At 54.9% G+C, this 20936-nt stretch overlaps 1 protein-coding gene across 1 annotated transcript; it reads left to right on the top strand.

The window, feature by feature from the left end:
• The first annotated feature begins 5075 nt into the window (after positions 1-5075).
• ACTRT2 (actin related protein T2) lies at positions 5076-6209 on the top strand. Its single transcript, XM_055583615.1, has one exon. The coding sequence runs from the start codon at positions 5076-5078 to the stop codon at positions 6207-6209; it is 1134 nt and encodes a 377-aa protein (XP_055439590.1).
• The last annotated feature ends 14727 nt before the right edge of the window (positions 6210-20936 follow it).

Raw genomic sequence — 20936 nt, 5'->3', positions numbered from 1 at the left:
AGGATACGGACCCCACAGGACAGTCAGACAAGGCATCATGTGAGAAAGTGGGCAGTCGGACATAGATACAGCTCATCCTCCTTGGATTTTGAAATAGAAAAATCCCAAGGAGCATTCCAAGATATGAGCAAAGTGGGGTCACTTGTACTTAAACTCTGCTTTGCAATGCTTTTCTTGTGTTTCCCAAAATTTCTGTCCATCCATCCATCCCTCCACCCACCCACCTATCCATCATCTACCTAACCATCCATCCCATTTCAAGATTTAAAAAAAAATTTAAGTGCTCAGGACCAGGGTTCCATAAAAGTGAAGGGCAAAAAGCAGAAAGAGTTAGTCACTCAGTCGTGTCTGACTGTTTGCAACCCCATGGACTGTAGCCTACCAGGCTTCTCCGTCCATGGGCTTTCCCAGGCAAAACACTGGAGAGAGTGGGTTGCCATTTCCCTCTCCAGGGGATCTTCCTGACCCAGGGACAAAAGGCAGTGGTGGGGGTAATTGGTGGTCTGGCCCCAGACTTCCTCTCCCCTAAACAGATCTGCCTCACTTGACACTTAGTGGGGTCTCCACTAAGCCATGCTGAACCGTGGACAGCCCCGCCGAAGGCTGCTTTAGGGTCCTCAGAGCATGTCAGCTCGGTGCCAGTTCCTTCTTATGCTCCACCAACACTGGCTTTCACTAGTGTCATGTGACTGACATCCAGTCCAGGTTAATGAGCCAGCCTCATGGGAGTCTGAGAGAGGAGTGATCTAGGGTGTTGCTCCTTTCCCAGCTGGCTTGAAGAGAACAATAGAGCAGATAGGACTCCTGGGTGCATGCTGAAGCTCAAAGGTCACCAAGAAAGGAGGTGGACAGCAAGACTGGATGCACAGCTCAACTACTAAGAAAGGGAAGGTGGGTGGGAGGGCAGGAGGGAGGGGAGAAGGGAAGATAATTAAGCAGGAGACTGGGTGGATGAACGGACGGAGTTGGTGAATGAGTGTGTGGGTGGGTGAAACGGTTGGTGGGTAGATGGATGGTGGATGGGGTAGGTGAATGGATAGATGGATGGAAGAGTAGATGGTGAATTGGATGAATGGGTGGATGAGTGGGTAGATGGATGGATAAATGGATGAATGGGTAGGTGAGTGGGTGAATGGATGGATGGGTGGGTGGGTGGATAGATGGATGGATGGATGGTGGATAGAAACCTGGATGGGTGGATAGGTGATACAATTTCCATCTAAGAGATTCAAAGGGACTAGTCTCCCAGGAAGAGTGCCTGGGTCTCTGGGCTCCTCTGGGAATGCCTGGGACAGAGCAGTGGAAGAGAAGTCATCCTTGGGCAGGGGGCTGTACTCCCACAAGCTCCCTCCAACACATCCACCATTCTCTTTCTTGCATAAGCAGTGAATGTCTTGCCATCTACAGAGTCCTCCTGTTCCTTCAGGCTGGCAGCTGACCCTGGTCCAGACCTTCAGCAAGCAGGGTCTGGCCACCAGATGTCAGCCAGCTCTAATGAGCTCAGTCTGCTGGTCACTAATTGGCTAAGACTCTGGGCACTGGTGGCAGAAGGAATGAGGGATGGCAGGACAGACGGAGCCCTGGCCCAGGGCTCAGCTGGCCTAGGCTCAGTAGCCAGAGCAGTGAGCAGCAGGGTGCCCAGCAGATCCAGGGTTAGCCATTCCCAAGGTCTAATGCCTGGCAACTGCCCAAGGCTGCCCAGTTGCCATCCAACTCCCATTGAGGGCATGGGCCATGTGGGGGCTGGGGGGATGCTGCTGGGTGTGACCACTGGGGCAGAAACCAGACCAAGCTTTCCTTCACATGATGGAAGTGTGCTCTGCAGAGTCACCATGGTGTGAGCCTTGCCTCATGGAGGGAGATGGAGTCATGGCCGGTTCTCCTGTAAACTCAGTCAAGTGATTTATGAGGCATGGCTGGCACGGGTTGGGGACAGGGCAGCCCTGGACAGAGGCTTCTGACTGGAGCTGGAAGAGGGGCACCATCTGGGATTAGTATCAAACACAACCCCACAGTGACTGCTCAGAGCATCGCAGCCACCAAAGGGGCTGAGATAGCTGCGGCCATCCATGAGGACACATGCACTGAGATACCCACGGCCCCTCCCTGACGTCCAGACCAGGTGGCTGGAGGGATGGGCGGCAGACAGGAAGGAGGGAGGAGGGCTGGATGGAGCCTTCTGGGCACCTGGGCAGCATGAGCTGGAATTTCTGCCCGGAGGGGAGCTTGAAACCAGCAGAGCATCACGTAGCTCACAAACCCACCGGTTTTCCCAGTGACCACATGGTGTCACCCCCCCCCAGAGAGTAGCCTGCTTCTTGGCAGTGGGGTCTTCCTGCCTCTCTCCAGGTGATGGACAATCTGTCAGCAGGTCAGACACTTTCAACGGTGGAGACAGAAACCTTCCCAGAGCCTGGGACCGCTGAAATAGCACACCCAGGAGTGCGACAGGGGAGCTGAGTTCCTGCTGTGGTCCTTTCAGCCACATGCAGAGGCGAGTACTGCAGGGGTCCACTCTGCAAGGCATGTGGCCCCCAGTGGTCATGACCATCATGGGTGGTCAGGAGTGAGAGAGTCTCAGATCCAGGGCGGAGGGCTGTTTGACTCTCAGGCCCAGCGGGGCGGGGTGGGGGAGTGAAAACATTTAGGAAGCGGGGTCCTGGATCTCCTTAGACAGCTTCTCTTGGAGACACGGCCTCGATGGCCAACCCAGCCTTCACAGCCTCACAGGGTCTGAGTTTGTCCGGGATGGGCAGGTTGATGGAGGGATGGAGCACTGCCCACTACAGGTCTGGCAATGGTGGGAGGACCTGGACCTGCCAGGCAGGCCATCGTGCACACTGGGCCTTTGGAGATGGTGGGGGCAGTGCGGTGTGTGTCTGTGGATCTGAACCGGGGCACTGGCCTGTGCATTGCTATGCATCATGCTGTGTCATGTGACCTCAGAACACCACCACCCAGCTGGTCAGTCCAAGCTCTCATGAGCATTTGTCCTCCCTGGCTCTGTTCCCCCACAAATGCCCACACTCCCGCCAGCCCTGGGCCCCCAGGACACAGCTCAGCCTTGACATTTGACCTCTGCACCTATCATGCTTATATCACCACCCATGTGGGCCACTTTTAGGGCCAAAATCTAGAAATCTTGAGGTTACACTCCTGATTCAGCGTGGAGTGTTTGGCAACAATGGGAAAATTCTAGCAAAGCCTGAGAACCTGAGTGCACTGGGCTTTGTGACGCAAGCAGGCTAGAATCCCCAAGACACTGCATTCTCTGACCATCCCCAGCCCAGCAGCCTCCAGGCACACAGGCTCCCTCAACGTCAGAGCCTGCATCTTTGAGGTCCCCACAGTTCTGGGCTGTGTGGCTGGGGGCGGGGCACCACCCACCATCAACCCCGCGTGCATGTGATTCTGTCCTCAGGGGAGAATCTCAGTGACACTAAGTCTCTACTGATCCCTCCCAGGCTCAGCACTGGGGCGCCCACAAAGCTGATCTACACAATACGTCTACAGCACACACCCACACCGTGCATCAACACTACGTGACTAGCACCTATTCCCTTTTTGCTGGTGGCGGTGGGGGGAGGTGCTTCCTTTATGGCTCAGCTGGTAAAGAATCCACCTGCAATGTGGGGGACCTGGGTTCAATCCCTGGGTTGGGAAGACCCCTGGAGAAGGGAAAGGCTACCCACTCCTGTATTCTGGCCTGGAGAATTCCACGGACTGTATAGTCCATGGGGTCACGAAGAGTCGGAAGTGACTGAGCGACTTTCACTTTCACTTAGAAGGGTCAGCGAGACACATAGAGAGGGCCACCCATGGAGGTGGGGGTCTGGAAGGGTGGTGGTCCCCTGAGAGAGCATTCATGAAGGGGAAGGAGCTTGCAGAGGGGAGGGGGGTGGTGATTGTGGAAGTGACAGAATGTCAAGTCAGCAACCTGTTCACCAAGACTGGCTCCACCCTTGTCAAGAAAAAGTCAACCCTGGGTCCCAGGTCTGTGCTCCCTTCCAGATTGTTCTCCCAGCTGGAACCAGCCCAGGGTGTGAGCTTGGGGCTTTGGGAGCAGGTGGCCCCCATCCAGCCCCTCATGGGCTTGGCTAAACCTGCAGCCTTGCCAGCCTCGATGACCTGGTCACTTCTGACCATGCTTCAGTGGGCTTGGCCAACTGTGTCACAGACCAGTAACAGAGATGTCCCAGGCTTTGATCAGGGCTGCCCCGCCATGAAACCTCAGACATCTGTCTTCACAGGTCATTGGGTTCCCAACATCTCGACCACTGGATATTGTTTGTGACAGTGCTTCTGGGGCTGCAGAGGGCAAGGAGGGGCCCTGACATCAAACTAGAGCAGGGACACATGTGCCTGGAGAGAGAGCTATTAGGCCCAGAGGCCTCTGCTTAGCAGCTACCCTGTGAGACAGGGTCAGGGCTCATGGGGCAAAGAAAAGAGAAATCTCCAAGAGCTTCCTGGAAGAGTCTGAATTCCAAAAGGACATCTGAGTGCCTGTGGTATTGGAGCCTTGGGCATTGCCCCTCCCACCTGGACCTGTGCCAGGTGCTTGGTCATCCCCTTTAGCAAAGTGGGTGTCTGTCACCCTCCAGACAGCAGCTCCTGCCAGACAGAGGGCCAGAGACACCAGTTTCATGGGCTGGCCCTGGCTGGGCTGCTCCACCGGCTCTAAGGCCAGCGGCTCGCAGACCCGCAGGAATGGCTAGCCTTCCTGTCCGGAGTCTCACCAGTTGGGGCAGGGGAGGTGTGTGCAGCGACTCTGGGCCCCCACCCCCAAAGGCCCTCTGATGTTGGCCGAGGACAATCGTTACCTTGGCTGGATTGTTACATATAGGCCGTCATCTCTGAAAAGGCCTCAGCAGCCAGGCTTCCTGAGAGGAGAGTAGCTCTGCGAGGTAGAGATGGAGAGTTCTTGGGAACCGGCTGTCTGCTAGCCCTGCCTGGGAGACACCCCAAGACTGTGGAATCCTGTGCCTCGAAACTTCTAGAGGAGCCTCGTATGTCACAAAGTGGCCTGAGGGGCTTCCAGCTTATTTGGGGGGAGCGCAGACGAGGATGCTGCAGGCATGTTTGACCCGCACATATTAGACTGCCCAGCAGTGATTTTCGACAATGGATCCGGGCTTTGCAAGGCAGGACTGTCTGGAGAGATTGGCCCCCGCCACGTTGTCAGCTCCATCGTGGGACACCCCAAGTTTAAGACGCCTTTGACGGGGGCCAACCAGAAGAAGTACTTTGTGGGGGAAGAGGCCTTGCACAGGCATGAGGTCCTTCAGCTGCACTACCCCATCGAGCGTGGCCTGATCACAGGCTGGGAAGACATGGAGAAGCTCTGGAAGCACCTGTTCGAGTGGGAGCTGGGAGTCAAGGCCAATGACCAGCCGGTGCTCATGACAGAGCCCTCGCTGAACCCCAGGGAGACCCGGGAGAAGATGGCCGAGGTGATGTTCGAGAGCTTCAACGTGCCCGCCTTCTACTTGTCGGACCAGGCCGTGCTGGCCCTCTATGCCTCGGCCTGCGTCACAGGCCTGGTGGTGGACAGCGGGGACGGGGTCACCTGCACTGTCCCCATCTTCGAGGGCTACTCCCTGCCCCACGCTGTCACTAAGCTCTATGTGGCGGGGAGGGACATCACAGAGCAGCTCACCCGGCTGCTGCTGGCCAGCGGGAGGACCTTCCCGTGTGTGCTGGACAAAGCCCTGGTGGACGACATCAAGGAGAAGCTGTGTTATGTGGCCCTGGAGCCGGATAAAGAGCTGTGCCGGAGGCCGGAGGAGGTCCTCCGTGAGTACAAGCTGCCTGACGGCAACATCGTTCCCATCGGGGACCAGCTGTACCAGGCGCCCGAGGCCCTGTTCTCGCCTGAGAAGCTGGGCATCCAGAACCCGGGCCTGTCCAAGATGGTCTCCTGCAGCATCACCAAATGTGACGCCGACATCCAGAAAACCCTCTACGGGGAGATTGTGCTGTCCGGCGGCACCACGCTCTTCCAGGGGCTGGACGACCGGCTTCTGAGGGAGCTGGAGCAGCTGGCCTCCAAGGGGACCCCCATTAAGATCACGGCACCGCCTGACCGCTGGTTCTCCACGTGGATTGGTGCCTCCATCGTCACTTCTCTGAGCAGCTTCAAGCAGATGTGGGTCACCTCTGCGGACTTCAAGGAGTTTGGGACATCTGTGATTCAGAGAAGATGCTTCTGAGGGGCCCCGAGTCCAGGGCAGCCCTATAGGTGGCACGTGAGTTCACTGTGTGGCATCCTTAGGATGTTCAATAAAAGACGATGGTGCAGTGTTTGGCCGTGTCAGGCTTGGTTCATTCTCGGGGCACCAGAAAAATTTCTGACCCTGGTGGGGAATCTCTTTTCAGTAGTTCCATCCCCTGGCCCCCTTTCTCCTGAGAAAGCCCTGTGTTATGAGTTGAGTGTCCTTATGTAGAGTTTGTGCCCAAACCAAGGGCCCAGGGCTCCTGCCCAGAACCTGGAAGCTGCATTTTAAACATGTGTCTTAGGTCTGTCGGGGCTGAGAAGGGAAACGAGCAGGAATGTTGTGCTGTTCTGAGGTCACAAAATCCTCCTCTGAGATAGCACCACAGGGTTTACACTCTGCCTAAGCCCGGGACGGGCAGCTGAGTGAGGTGGAAACCCTTGCCTGGGTGGAAGGATTCAGGAAGGAGCAGAAATTGCCATCAGTTTACGGCTCTGTGAGGGTCCTCCTCCCAGTGGCAGTTTAAGGATCACTGGTTGATTTTTGTGATGTTTCTATTTGTTTTTACTTTCAAAGATGTTTATAGCATTTTTGGGGGGTAAATACTAGAGACAGAGTTAATGGCCATCAATAAAATCTCATTTGAATAAATTATGCATAGAAGGAATTTTTTTTCCACATTGATGGTGTGGAACTCTCTCAAAATGTTATTGGGAGAAAAGTAGAAAATAATAGAGATATCTTTATAAAATGAATTCCCCCCTTTTTGATAAAGAAAGCCATAATACTTTAGCATATATACCTGAGCAGGTTAGTATGTACAGGCATAAGTAAATACGTGTTTTCTGGGGTTATAAGCACATGGGGAAAAGAATGAAGGGCAGATACCATGTGCTGGTTGGGAAAGGAAGGAATGAAGGGTAGTAGAGCAGGAGAGGAAATCTTTCCTTTAGGAAATTTTACTAAAGAAATTCTGCTTGAATGAAAGAAACCCATTTATCTAAATTCTGTGTGTTTGTGTATTTAATGTTTGCCTGGTATATCTTTTCCCATCCGTTTACCTTCAGATTACCTAAGTCATATTTGAAATGTGCATACAGTGTATCGGAAGATAGCACATAGTTGGATTGTGTCTGACTCTTTGTGACCCCATAGACTTTAGCCCACCAGGCTCCTCTGTCCATGGAATTCTCCAGGCAAGAATACTGGAGTGGGTAGCCATTCCCTTCTTCAGGGGATCTTCCCAACCCAGGGATAGAACCCAGGTCTCCCACATTGAAGGCAGATTCTTTATCGTCTGAGTCACCAGGGAATCCCACTTTTAAAAATCCACCAATATCTGTAGTTTTTTTTAAAATAATAATTGGTATATGTAGATGTTATATGTAGATGGTTTACATTTAAGGTCCACCTTAAGTCTGCTGTTTCATCGTTTTGTTTCCTCTTTATTTTTTTCTTACCTTTGAAACCATGTCCCATAGGGTTGAAAGAAACACGGCTGGCAGAAATTCTTGAGCTTGTCTTAGAGCTTGTTAAAAACCCCTCTGCTTTCAGCCTGTCTTCACTTAATTATTACATTGCAGATTGCATGCCCTCCAAGCTTCAGGTAGCCCAAACTAGAAGATATTTGCCCTAGTTGTTTGCCAGGAGCTTTGAGTCAGCTGCGTCTAATTCAAGGTTGAGCCAGCTAAGACTTGTTGGGACCACTGACCCTAAAACTAGGCCTGAGTGGGTGTCCTACAAAGAACTTTTTGACATCAGAGGGCCAATACCTCCCAGTCATATCCTAAGCACTGATATTTTCGAATATGCATCCCATGGGGAAGCAGGTAACTCAGATACACCTGCACAGAGCTCTGGTTACAACTTTTCCAGGCACCTTTCCTCACACGTAAGACCACCCCACTTCTTTATCCCACAGATATCTCAAGCCCCTGGCCTTTGTGTGGGGGAGGAATCTGAGACTGGTTCTCCCATGTCCTCATTTGGCTGCCTTGTGAATAAACCCTTTCTTGGTTGCAAACTTCAGCATCTCTGCATTTGACTTGCTGTTAATCGGGCAAATGATCCTGCTTCAGTAACCCCTTCTTGCAAGTTACTTGAACGTTTTTGGGGGATTCCATCTTGATTTATTCCATATTTATTTATGGCTTTGTATTGATTTTTTGGTGGTTGCTCTGAGTAAACACCACCCCCTCCCGGTATTACATTTTACTCCTCTTGGAGTAAAGTGTATTTAGGTCTCCTTATCCACCCAACTTTTAAATAGAATTGTTTTTTCTTCAACCATCAAAGTGAAAGTGGTTGCTCAGTCGTGTCCGACTCTGCGACCCCATGGACTGTAGCCTACCAGGCGCCTCTGTCCATGGGATTTTCCAGGCAATAGTACTGGAATGGATTGCCATTTCCTTCTCCAGGGGATCTTCTCAACCCAGGGATCGAACCTGGGTCTCCCGCATTATAGACAGACGCTTTACCATATAAGCCACCATCAAATGATTCCAGAAATTCAAGAGAATAGTCTAATATGATTACTGTTATTTTTACCCAATCCCACATTTTTTTGCCCTTTCTGGAGTTTCAAGCCATTCTTCGTAGGAACTTCCCTTAGCAGTTCTTTTAGGGTAGGTTTGCTAGCAACAAATTCTCTTAGTTTGCCAACATTTGAGAGTGTCTTTACTTCCCCATCATCCCTAAAGGACATTTTCGCTGGATATAGAATTCACAGTTAGCCATTTTCTTTCAGCACTTGAAAAATATGGTGCTGGTTCATTCTCCATCACCTCTGTGGGTTTCAGATCAGAAATCTTATTATTTGATTGGTGTTTTCCTTCAGGTAATGCATCATTTTTCTCTGGCTGCTTTCAAGAGTTTTTTCATTATCTTCAGTTTTCAGGAGTTTAGTTGCGGTGTGTTTTGGCATGGGCTTCTTTGGATTTATCCTGTTGTTGTTGTTGCTCAGTCGTTAAGTCCTGTCTGACTCTTTGTGAGCCCATGGACTACAGCATGCCAGTCTTCCCTGTCCTTCACCATCTCCTGAAGTTTGCTCAAACTCATGTCCATTGACTCGGTGATGCTATCTAATTATCTCATCCTCTGTCACCGCTTCTCCTCCTGCCCTTAATCTTTCCCAGCACCAGGGTCTTTTCCAAGAAGCCAGCTCTTTGAATCAGGTGGCCAAAGTATTGGAACTTCAGCATCAGTCCTTCCAATAAATATTCAGGGTTGATTTCCTTTAGGACTGACTGATTTCATCTCCTTGCAGTCCAAGGGACTCTCAAGCGTCTTCTCCAGCACCATAATTCAAAAGCATCGATTCTTCAGTGCTCAGCCTTCTTTATGGATTTATCATTTTGGGGATTTATCCAGCTTCTTGAACCTGCAGCCATATCTTTTGTCAAACTTGGGAAAGTTTGTGCTATTATTTCTTCTAATATTTTTGCAGTCCAATCTATTTTCTCTCCTTCTGGGTCTCAGTCTTTTTTTTCTGTCCATAGGCCCCTTCCTCAATCATTTTCAAGTTTACGTTCTGTGTTTTCAGATTGAATAAATTCTCTTCACCCATCCTGAAAGTTTCTGATTCTATCCTCTGCTATCACACTATTTTTGAGCCTTTCCAACACATTTTTTGAGTTATGTTTTATAGTTTGATAATTTCCACTTGGTTCTCGTCTTATAACTTCTAATTCTTTACTGAGAGTTTCCAGCTTTGTATTTGTCTCAAGGGAATTCGTCATTGCCTGCTGAAATGTTTTTATTCTGGAGCCTTTAAAACCTTTACCCAGATAACTCCAACATCTGGTCCATCTCCATCTGCTCGGACAATCACATCTGCTGATTGTCTTTTCTCTTTCACGTTATGATTTTCCTGGTTCTTAGTATGATGAGTGATTTTCTGTTTTACCCTGAACATTTTGATGAGCCTCTGGATCCTATTTAATCTTTTTGTAGCATGCAATCACTCCTGTGGAGGCGAAGTGTGAGGGCTGAGTGGGTAGGTGGGACCCATGGATATCTCCCCATCAAAGTGGTCACATGCACCCTTCTTGTGGACAGGTGGGGTGGAGGTTCAGCTTCCCTCTCAGCCCCACTAACCCTTCCTGGAGAAAGTGGGCTCTGACTAACACCTCCTCACTGCTCCTGAGTGGGAGGGGGGTAAATGCTCAGCTCTCTGCAGGGCCACAGTGATACCAGTGGAGGGGGAGGCAGAGTGTCAACTAGCCCACCCCTGCCAACTTTCATCTTGTTCACTCTGAGTGGGTGGAGAGTCAGACCTCTGCATGGTTCCACAGATATGGAGGTGAGGTAATGAAGCAGTGCTGACAAAACCCTGCTTACACACCTCCCCCAGTCTCACTGCTGCTGGGTGAGGCTGGGGCTCAAATCATGATGGTGATTATCATGATGATGATGGTGATTATCATGATGATGATGGTGATTATCATGATGATGATGGTGATGCTGCTGCTGATGGTGATGTGATGGTGATAGTGATAAAGCTGAAACTCCAATACTTTGGCCATCCGATGTGAAGAGCTGACTCATTGAAAAAGACCCTGATGCTGGGAAAGATTGAGAGCAGGAAGAGAAGGGGACGACAAGAGGCTGAGATGATTAGATAGTGTCACCAACTCAGTGGACATGAATCTGAGCAAACTGGGAGACAGTGTAGGGTGAAGGAACCTGGTGCTCTGCAGTCCATGGGGTCACAAAGATTTGGACACCACTTAGCAACTGAAAAACAACAACAATGGAGATGATGGTGATGATGATGGTGATGGTGGTGATGTTGATGATGATGATGGTGATGATGGTGGATATAATGGTGATGACTGTAGGTTTCTGACCTCTAGGTTATCTTCAGCGCTAAGTTTGATGTGCTGTTTGGATGTGGACAGGGAAAGTAACTCAAGTCCCTGACAGAGTTTATATCAGAAGCTTTGAAACTGATCTGGCTTTAATTCTGGCTTCCTTGAGCAGAGTGAGAGGTCCAGGGAAGTGTCCGGTAGGCTAGGCTGTTGCTAACGAGGGAAGAGAAACAGAGCTTGGCCCCTGCCTTGTCTATACGAAAGACCAGGGTTTGAGAATGAGGTAGGCTAAGTCCTGGAGGAGGAGGAGGAGCCCTCTGGCTTTGGGCTCCTTAGACCTTGCCTGCCAGGAGGCCAAGAAATGAATCTGAGCCAGTTTCCCATTTCTGAGATATGGGCTCCCACTCCCCACATCTTGCAGAGGCTTCTTCCGACTGCTTCTCATCCCCTTGGTCCTGGGCAAGATCTTTCTGTGAAGCAACATTTGGATGCAAGATGAGATGAAATGCTGCAGGCAGGCAAAGAAGGCGTAGAGAGCAGAGCCACGTGTACCAGAACATGACCCTGGCTCTGAGTAGACCGACCCACCGGTATCTCCAGTGGGGACCATATGCTGTCAATTTCTCCATCACCCTGCCAAAGGCCTCTCTCCTGGAGCTGTGAGAGGTGACCACTCATGCCTCAGAGACCAGTGATATGACTTTGAAGTCCAGGCCCCTCTGTGTCCTGAGGACGGACCATGCTCAGGGCCACCCCATCCTCTATAGTGGTTCGTACCATGATGTTCAATCTGCCACCCCCAAAGCTCAGCTCCCACTCTGGACAGCAGCCTTGGTTTCTGCAGGGAGCTTGGGAATGGGTTCCGTGAAAGATCCCACCAGTGACTGTGGGATACCCACAAACCACGTGATGTGGCGGGAACCAGACAGGAGCAATGCTGCCTGTCACATAACCCCCATCAGCCACCCCATGGCACGCCCACCTCCTGAGACATTGTGGAGGAGATCTGAAGGCATCTCCATCACCAGGGCTCCTGTGGCCCCAGACCAAGAGTCAGGAATCCAGAGAGAATGGGGCCATTGTGAAGCAGGTGCTTTGGGGAACCTGGTGCGTTAGGGCCCTTCACCCCTTGGCCAAACCCAAGGCCTCATTGTGGATGGTGTGGAGGCCGTGATGGTCACTGTGCGTGTCCACCAGGACAACGGCCTGTCCCTCCACATGATGTGAGCCAGAGGGCGAAACACCCCTGGTACCTGGGTCCTGCCGGAGCAGGGACACCCTCTGCAGGCTGGACTGAGGATGCACTTGGGCAAGACACTAAGCGGACGGTGTCAGCCCCCACAAGGGACTCAGGATGATGTGTGTGACTATGTCCTTCCCAGGGGCCACCCGACCTGGAACATAGGACCCCGTATTTACAGCCAGTCCCAACAGAGGGACCATATGCAGCCAAGACTTCTACCAGACCTGCCAAGGAGCTGGACCGGGTGTGCAGGCGTGCCCAAACCGCCCAGTGCTGCCCTGGCTGCCCTACTCTGTGGGGGCTCTCTGCTCAGGTGTGGTTCACCCCTCAGGTGGGTATCACCCTTGAGGAGCTCAGTGCAGCCCTGCACCCTGACAGCACTTCTCCCAGGTAGGACTGGTCATCAGCAGGCCCCCAAAGTCACTCGTTCATCCCACAGACTCACCGAGTTCCAGGCAGGCTCCATGTGCCTGGGGTCCTGCAGGAAATGGCCACACTTCTTTGTCCCCCAAGGGTAGATGTGGCTGCTGAGGAGGAGACGGGGCCTTGGGCAGAGGTGTGAATTCAGATTGAACCCCAGACCCCACCGTGCGCTATGAAGGACACCTCAGGGTACAAGTGAGAGGGCTGGGAAGGGCAAGGGGCATTGCACATCTGGCAACCAGCAAGCTCTGCATACAGACCCCCACCCTGATGTGGATGTGGGCCCAGAGCTGTGAGCAGTGTCCACTGTGTGCAGTGCCCGTCCCCTGCATGGACTAGCTGCGTCCAGCTTTTGAGCACTTCAGAGTCGCCTGCTTTCAGAGGCCCTGGCTCAGCACCCCTCCTGCCTGCCGACTCTGCCCTGAGGTCTGAAGACCGGCATGAGATCCTCTCCCCAGGGCCTCCGGGCAGAGGGGGCTGCCTGGGAGGGGTGCCAGTCCTGGAGGGGGCAAGCAGACAGGAGCAGGCTGAGCCTCCACAAGGCCCTTCCAGCACGGAGCTGGATCCTGAGGCCCCACGGCCAACAGCTGAGTCAGGGGCCTCGGGGGCACCTTCAAGCCCTGTGTCCACCCTGCAACCCCTATGCTCCCCCCTACCCCTGCTCTTTCCCAGCGTGTGTGCTGGGGGGAGGCTTCTCTGGCTCCAGGACAGCAGATCCCAGGCTCCCTGCCAGCACAGGGAACTTGTAAATAGGTGAGGTACAACTGCGGACAGTTAGAATATCATAAGGCTTGCTAACTTCCATGCAAGGGGGATTTACGGGTGCTTAGAGCTTAGCTTCATCCTCCAGGGACCTGACAAGAGAATCAGGGGGCTACTGGTGGAAATGATACCACTGGGAGGGCGCCCAGGGTCCAACACACAAAGCCAGGACCCTCCGCCAGGGTGACCTCATCCTGACGACACCCTCTATGCTGTTCTGACACCCTCCGGAGGCCCAGGAGTGGCTCTCTTCTCTGTAGGGAGCCCAGCCACCCCGGGAACACCAGGCCCTGGAGTAGAGGAGGCTGATGGCCTAGACCCTCAGAAGGGACGTGCTGGACTCTCAGGCCGCCAGCTCCCCTGGTGCCCCAGGTTGTGGGCACACATAGGAGTACTTGGGTGGTGGCAGCCCGGGCCAGGCAGCCCAGTACCCAGGCCCACAGGGATAGCAATGGGGGGCTCAGCAAGGGACGAGAAAGCAGTAGACATGGGGCTGTAGGGGCTGAATGGGCTGCACAAAGTCTGGTGCTTCCAGGAGAGCCATCAGTGCTGAGGTCCTGGGAAGGAGAGCCCGGGGTCCAGGCAGGAGCCAGGAGCTGGACAGTCTCACTGAGGCCTGGATCTGGCCTCAGTTTCCTCCCTTGAGGGCCAGGTACCAGCACAGAGAGGCTGTGTTCTGGGGAGTGTGTCTGCTTCTGGCCACCATCTCATCAAGGGCACGGGCCAGAGAAGGTGCCTGTCCCTGGGTGAGGAGGTGTGCTTGAAGCTGCAAAGATGGGGAGGGGCACAATGCTCAGGGCTTGGTTGGGGTAGGGGGGCAGCAGGGACAGAGTCAGGCTCCCCTGCTCCCTACCTCCTGCCCGCCTGACCTGAAGCAGGATATGGGGTGTCAGGGCCAGAACAGCCTGCACGGGGCTCAGTCCTGCTCTTTCCATGGCTCCTAGAATGTCTGTCTGAGCGGGAATGACAAGCTTTCGGTTGGGCTGATTGGAATTTGACGGTGCTGAGCTGACTGGTGGGCCCCCAGGTGGGGTGCCCCTGTCCCCGCCAGGTCCTGGGGGAGGGGTGGTTCTGGTCACCTGGGGACTGGTGGAGGGGCAGGGGCTCTGCAGTAGGGACCTGGCTCCCTAGAAGATGGTGGGGCGTGGTCCCCTGGGACCTGGTGTGGTGTCAGCTCTCGTCCTAAGCGGTGACCTCCAAAAGCGGCTCCTGGATTCCTGGGTCACTAGCCTGCTCTCGGGCTGGGGGTCAGAGCTGGCTCCAGCCTCATAATTCCATTAAAAGTGAAAACCCCTGTGCCCCCACACCCAAGGGCACCCCGGAACCTCCCGCAGAGCCCTCCCACAGCCCCAGGAAGCTGTCACCCACTGAGCTATGAGGCAGCTCTGTCAGCACAGGCCAGTCCTCCTCCCCCTCCTCGGCCCTCAGCCCAGGCCCAGGCTCTCGTCTTTCTGGGGATGCCCTGAGCCAGCTTCATCATCCCGCTTTCCCGTGCGTGCCAGTCCGCGTGTCTGGGGCTCCGTCCCCCAGTGACAATGCCCCACACTGGGAACAATGCTCTTATTGTCACGGCCGGCCCTGGCTCGGAGCTCAGAAACGTTAGACGCCACGTCCCTGGTTATCATGCTCACAGGGAACAGGGCTGGGTTCCAGCTCGCACGAAGACATAATAATTTTCTCCCATTATTCAAATCTCCTGTTTCCCTTGCCCCACCTTTGGCGCAGCAGCCGAGGGGAGAGGGCGGCTGGGCAGTGAGGGCCCAGGACCCAGGGACGCCTTCGCACTTGGGCAGCTGCGCTGTGTCGAGGTCCCACTAGGTCTGCAGCCGGGTCGCTGCTCACGAGGGGCCTGGCTGGAGACTAGGACACTGGGCAGAGTGCAAAGCACTTCCAGAACCAGCTCCCTCCCCACAGTTGTCTCTTGACCAGAGGCCCGCTGTGCTGGCAGGGCCAAGGATGACGCGGGACAGAGATGCAGTCAGAGGGTGGAGGCAACCCCGCCACCCGCCGCCACCCATGCTGGCCAACTCTGCTCAGAGGTGACCATTCCTGGTCCCCGGAGCTGGGGGCTTTGTCCACCACTGCCAGCCCGCCTACCGGGTCAGGGGCTGCCACAGGAGACCCCACCCCACGCCTGGCACGAAGGGAGCACTGGAGGCTGGTCCGCCCACCGCGGCCCCCGTTCTGGCCTCGCTGACAGGCGTCAGTGAGAGTAAGCGGATACCTCCCAGTTATGCAAGCCGGGGTCGGCGAGGATGGGCCGCTCGGGCAGCCAAAACAAGCACCGTCCGGGCTCCAGAGTGTGAAATTGTTGGGCCCTATTAAAGGGAGCTGTGGAGGCAGGCTAGGGGCTGGACACGGATCACAGCCTCCCTGTGACAGGCCTGTGCTGTGGGGTCTGGTCGAGGCCAGCCTGGCCCAGGGCCACCCCAACGCCCTGGGGGGGATAGGGGTGGGGCTTCCAGAGTCTTCTCCCCTCCTCCTGCTAGACCGGGACATTTCACCCACAAACCCTGCATGTGTGTTGGGGGGGTCGGATGGAGAGGTTTCTGCCTCCCTTTCTTTGTGCCCCAGGGATGCTTTGTGGCCAGTCTATTCACTTAACACTTGCTTGTCCAGCAGCAGCTCTGTACTGGGCCAGGAGGGCCCTAGAGGTTCCGACAGGAGCCAGGGCAGCCCTGACCCCAGGTTCACAGACCCTCCACAGTGGAGGGTCTGGGTCACCTGTGACTCGGGGAAGACAGGGACCCCACCCTCCCCGAGGTGACCGAAGACTGGTAAAGGCCTGGAGCAAGGAGGATGCCCCCTAATGGGCCACTAAGTGGGGGGAATACCCAGACAATGGGGGGAGCGGTCCAGGCTTCAAGTGAGGATGGAGAGGAAGGTCTGGCAGGAGGGGCAGACAAGAGGAAGCACCCTTGTCCTGGGCCCTCAGTGTAGAGGGAGCTCCCACCTTCCTGCCAATGTGTTCCCAAGCCTGAGATGGGCAGTAGGAGCCACAGAACCGGGTGAGGTATTGCCCAAGCCTGGGGATGGAGGGGCGGTGTCCTGCAGGGTCAGCAGGAAGAGGGGGAATGCAGGGGAACACAGGGCTCCTTGGGCGCCACCAGCCCCCTGGCCCCCACCCCAGGCTGGAGTCCTGCCAGCAGGCTAAGGTGGTCCCAGCCACAAGCGCAGCCCCTGCCCTCCGCCCACGCGGGAGGCTGGCTGGGCCAGGAAGCAGGGCTTTATGAAGACAGATGAGGGAGGAAGGAGACACTCCATCCTGCCGGAGAGGGCAGGCCTTTTATCTCACGGGGGCTTGGAGAACGCTTCACATAAAACTCATCCACAGGAGCATCAATCAGAAAGTGGAAGGAAGACTCTATAAAGACCTGAAAATATTGGCTGCGGCCTGTGCATGTGGGCGGTAAGGCGCTTAACCAGAAAAACCTCTGCGTCCCTGAGATGTTTGTTTCTAAGGCCCCAGGGAAGCCGGGAACAGCACGCCCTTGACCTACGCCAGAGTTGCTCTGGGTCTGTGGGCATCTGCTGGGCGGCAGAGACTTTGGCCAATGTGGCTCCTGCCCTGTGTTACTCCAGCCTCATGTCACTCCCCACCTGATGACTGAAGCTTGGCGGGGAGCCTTGGGGGGTAGCAGCAACTCCCCATCAGAGCCCCTATCCTGGCGGGAGCCCTGGCATCTCAGCTCCAAGCAGGCCCAAGGCTAATATGTCCCCACAAATTCGCCTCAGCCTCCGTGCTCAGAGCCAATTGCAGCCCCCCTCAGAGTGGGGGCAAGGGCGCCAAGCAACCTCTGTCCTCTTTTAGCAGAAAGAGGGGCGCTCAGAGCCCAGGAACCTCCCAGACCAGCAGCTATGTACAGGGAGCAGGAATGCACCCACACTCCCCAGCCATGCACCCAAGCCAGCCCTGCAGCCAGAGATGAGGCTCCTGGGCTGGGAGCGGTGGGCAGGTGGGCAGAGGTGACAGTGGACCTGGGGAAGCCCTGGGAAAGACTGGGAGGAGGGCGGTCCTCTTTGGATCCAGGCACATCCCCTGATAGACAACCCTGGCCCTGGGTCCAGCCACCATCATAGAGCTGCCACCCCAGGCTCTCGGTCCAGGGCCTGGCCCACTCTCCCTATGTTACTTTGGTCAGCAGCTTGGGCATCCCTGGTGATACAGCAATGCTCGCAGGTTCTGTGAACCACTTTTGAATTCTCCTGGAGGGGGCTTGTGGGCCTGGAGCAGGGGGATGTATTAATACCTCCCCAGGGCGGTTTCCAGGTTTGCTTTTCCTTCCCAGCTGTTCAGACAGACATTGGTGCGTGTCATGAAGGCTGCAGGGTCGGGAGTAGGGTAAGTGCCACTGGAAACCAAAGGTTCTCTCCGCTACTAGACAGACACACCAGTGATACATTTACCTGGTATCTCTGTCTCATGGGCTGGTCTCATGGCTCCAGGCCCAGTGCCCAGGGTTCAAGCTTCCCAAGGCTTGAGCCCTTCCTCTCGTCATTCCAGGGAGGTTGTTTTGGGGAGGGAGCTGGGGAAGAAGGTGTCAGGTTCTCCAGGGAGGAACAAGCACCCCCATCCTCTCCCTGCTGGGACCACCCTCCTGACCAGCCTGGAAAGCTCTTCCTGACCCTGCAGCCAGAGGTCCCCAGGCCAGGGTGCCAGGCCTCCAGGGCTGGTCAGCACACTTGTCAACTGCTGCCTTTGTTTTCTTGGGAAGCTTGGTGCTGACTGTGGAGCTCAAAACACGTTTTCTGCTTCTTATGTGTTGGCACGTCAGCAAGGAACTTGTGTCCCTTTGACTAGGCCACGGTGCCCAGACACTGGGTCCCACGTGGGTCCAGATGTGCTGGGATGGTGTTTTGTAATAAGAGCAACATCTCAGTCAGTGGACTCTGAGAGAAGCCGATTGCCCTGTGGACTGTGGTGGGCCTCACCTGATCGGTTGAAGGCCTGACTAGAACCAAGGCTGACTTCCCTCAGCAGGAGGAAGCTCTGCCTGCAGATGGCCTTTGGGCTTGAGCTGCCCAGTTCCCTGGTCTCCTTCTCGACACACACCCTAACACTCACCCTAACATACACCGTAACACACACAAAGACACACATACCCTAACACACACACACACACAAACCCTAAAATACACCCTAACACACACAAAGACACACATACCCTAAAATACACATATACCCTAACAGACACCTTAACACACACATACACACACCCTAACATACACACACCCTAACACACACACACACCCTAACATACACCCTAACACACAGAAAGACACACACACCCTAACACACACATACCTGAACACACACACGCCCCCTAACACACACACACACTATTGCTTCTGTTTCTCTGGAGGACCTGACTAACACAGATTACAGTGGAAAATGTTTATGACTTTAGTGCAACTTGCTTTCTGCTCAAAACGCCCCCACTGGCAAGTGTGTCCCACTAGCAGGGATGCCAGGGACGATTCCGGGAGAGCCTTGGGCCTGAGCTGGGCAGAGCCAGCATCCAGGCTCTGCTGCACCCAGGTTTGGAGGTTGGAGCGTGTGCTTAGCAGCTGGGGTCCCTCTTCTGATTGTCAGCTCCCTGCTCACCACTTGCTGCCAACCTGCTTCACTTGGCACTTTGGCTGCGTCTTAGCCGTGGGCATTGCAGACACATGGCCTGTGTGCCTCCATGGGCCAGGCTCCTCCCATTTGTGCTCAGACCCCTGAGTCTCCAGAAGCGCCTATGTCTGAGGGTGACACATGCAGGAAGTGATGTCCGGTCACCGAGGAGTCCAGGGAGGGGCTGGACTTCAGCCATCAGGCGCCTCCCAGCCCTCTACGCCCCAAGCTCCTGTTAACAAGGACACAAACCTCACAGCACGTGGTCCAGCCCCTTTGGCGGGACGTAGGAAACCAACTCGCTTTTCTGAACGCAGATGGGTAAGAGGCAGGTGTCAAGGTTTCAGAACACAAAACAAACATAATTTCTGCAACAAAACCACAGCAAAGCCCAGGTTTGGGGGAAATCACTGCACTGTTCTTGAGAGTGACCCACAAACTTGCTTTGCCATGGGCCTGGAGAGCATGAGCCGAGCGACCTTTGGCTGGTGGGTCTGCAGTGACTCAGCTCCTGGGCTGTGACTCTGGCCCTAACACTTGTGAGGACCCAGTGGCCCCTGACCCTGAGACCTGGTCCTCTCGCCTGTCACCTCCTGGATCTCGGGGGTTCTCCTGATGTGTACGGGTATGTGTTGCAGGCTGAGGGGGGGACACACATGCAGATGCACATTTACACACGTGCACACACGAGAGATATACACGTGCACACGTGTGTGAGGCATACAACCCATATATACACATGTGTGCATACACACATACACGTGCACACACGTGTAGCTGCAAACATACAGAGACACATGCCCACAGGTACGCACACACCAAGTGAGCCCCCACAGCAACAATGAGCTCCATGTCCTAGTCGCCAGGCTTCCCCCCAGGGCCTGAGAGGGCATCCCTTGCCGTGCAAATAAAGTGCCTTAGACTTGCAGGCTTGATGCATGTGGCCAGCCAGTGACAGACTCCTTGGCCTGAACCACCCTGCACAGGCAGGGTTTCCCAGACAAGTCCAGAGCAGGGCGGGAGCTGTGGGCCCCCCTGCACTGGGGCAGCGCATGGCATCACCTAGCACACGCGTGAAGTCCCCCTCCCATCTGAACTGGAGCACATCATGGGGGTCTGGGGGGCCAGCAGGTCAGGGATGCCCAGGGTGGCAGGACCCCTAGCCTGGATACCCACAGAGGAACAGCGGGGACTAGTATGCAGACCCAACCACGTGTTCCCACCTGGCTTCTGCCCATGTCTGGTGGCCCTGGGAGGGGCAGTCATGGGGGGTGTGCTGACTTGGGTCAGGGCAGGAAGTGGTTGCCAGGAGCCCCGGGTGCTTGCTGTGCAGACCTGCTTTCAGGGTGTGGGGACTGAGAGGCTGGGGACAGAACGTGGGGTGGGGGCTTCTCTGGTGGGGAGCTCAGACTCATGGCTCACAAAGCAGCCCCAGCGGCCAAGCCAGGAAGAAGCGTGTCGGGAATGGTAAGCATGGCCCTGCTTTGTGCTTGAATCTGGTTTCCAGGAGAGCTGCTTAGAGTAGGAGGTCTCTTCTCATGATGGGTGTTGGGGGGTGCTCCTGAGGGTGAAAGTTGCTCCTGGCCCCCTGGGGTGCTGCTTTGGCTTCTGGCCCGAGGACCTGAAGCAGAAGGTCCCAGCCTGTCTCTCCACGTCCCTCCCACAGAGCGTCTTCTCGTGCGGGGCTTGCTCACGGCAGTTAGCCAGGGGCTGAGGCATGGGTGAGCAGGGGCTCCTGGAGAGCATAGCCATGAGGGTGCTGTTGGGCTGTACCTGACATCTCACTGCTCCAACCAGCCTTCCAGAAGCCACATATGAAGGCAGAAGAGAACCCCCACCCAGCTCTGTGTAATGGTGACTTTGGGACCCAG

The sequence above is a fragment of the Bubalus kerabau genome, chromosome 5 (genome assembly GCF_029407905.1).
Source record: "Bubalus kerabau isolate K-KA32 ecotype Philippines breed swamp buffalo chromosome 5, PCC_UOA_SB_1v2, whole genome shotgun sequence".
Lineage (NCBI taxonomy): Eukaryota > Metazoa > Chordata > Mammalia > Artiodactyla > Bovidae > Bubalus > Bubalus kerabau.
Note: the sequence above shows the minus strand (reverse complement) of the source record. Positions and strands in the feature narration are given on the sequence as shown.

What these genes read in the sequence shown, in the direction of transcription:
- ACTRT2 (XM_055583615.1), top strand. Translation starts at nt 5,076, where the DNA reads ATGTTTGACCCGCACATATTAGACTGCCCAGCAGTGATTTTCGACAAT.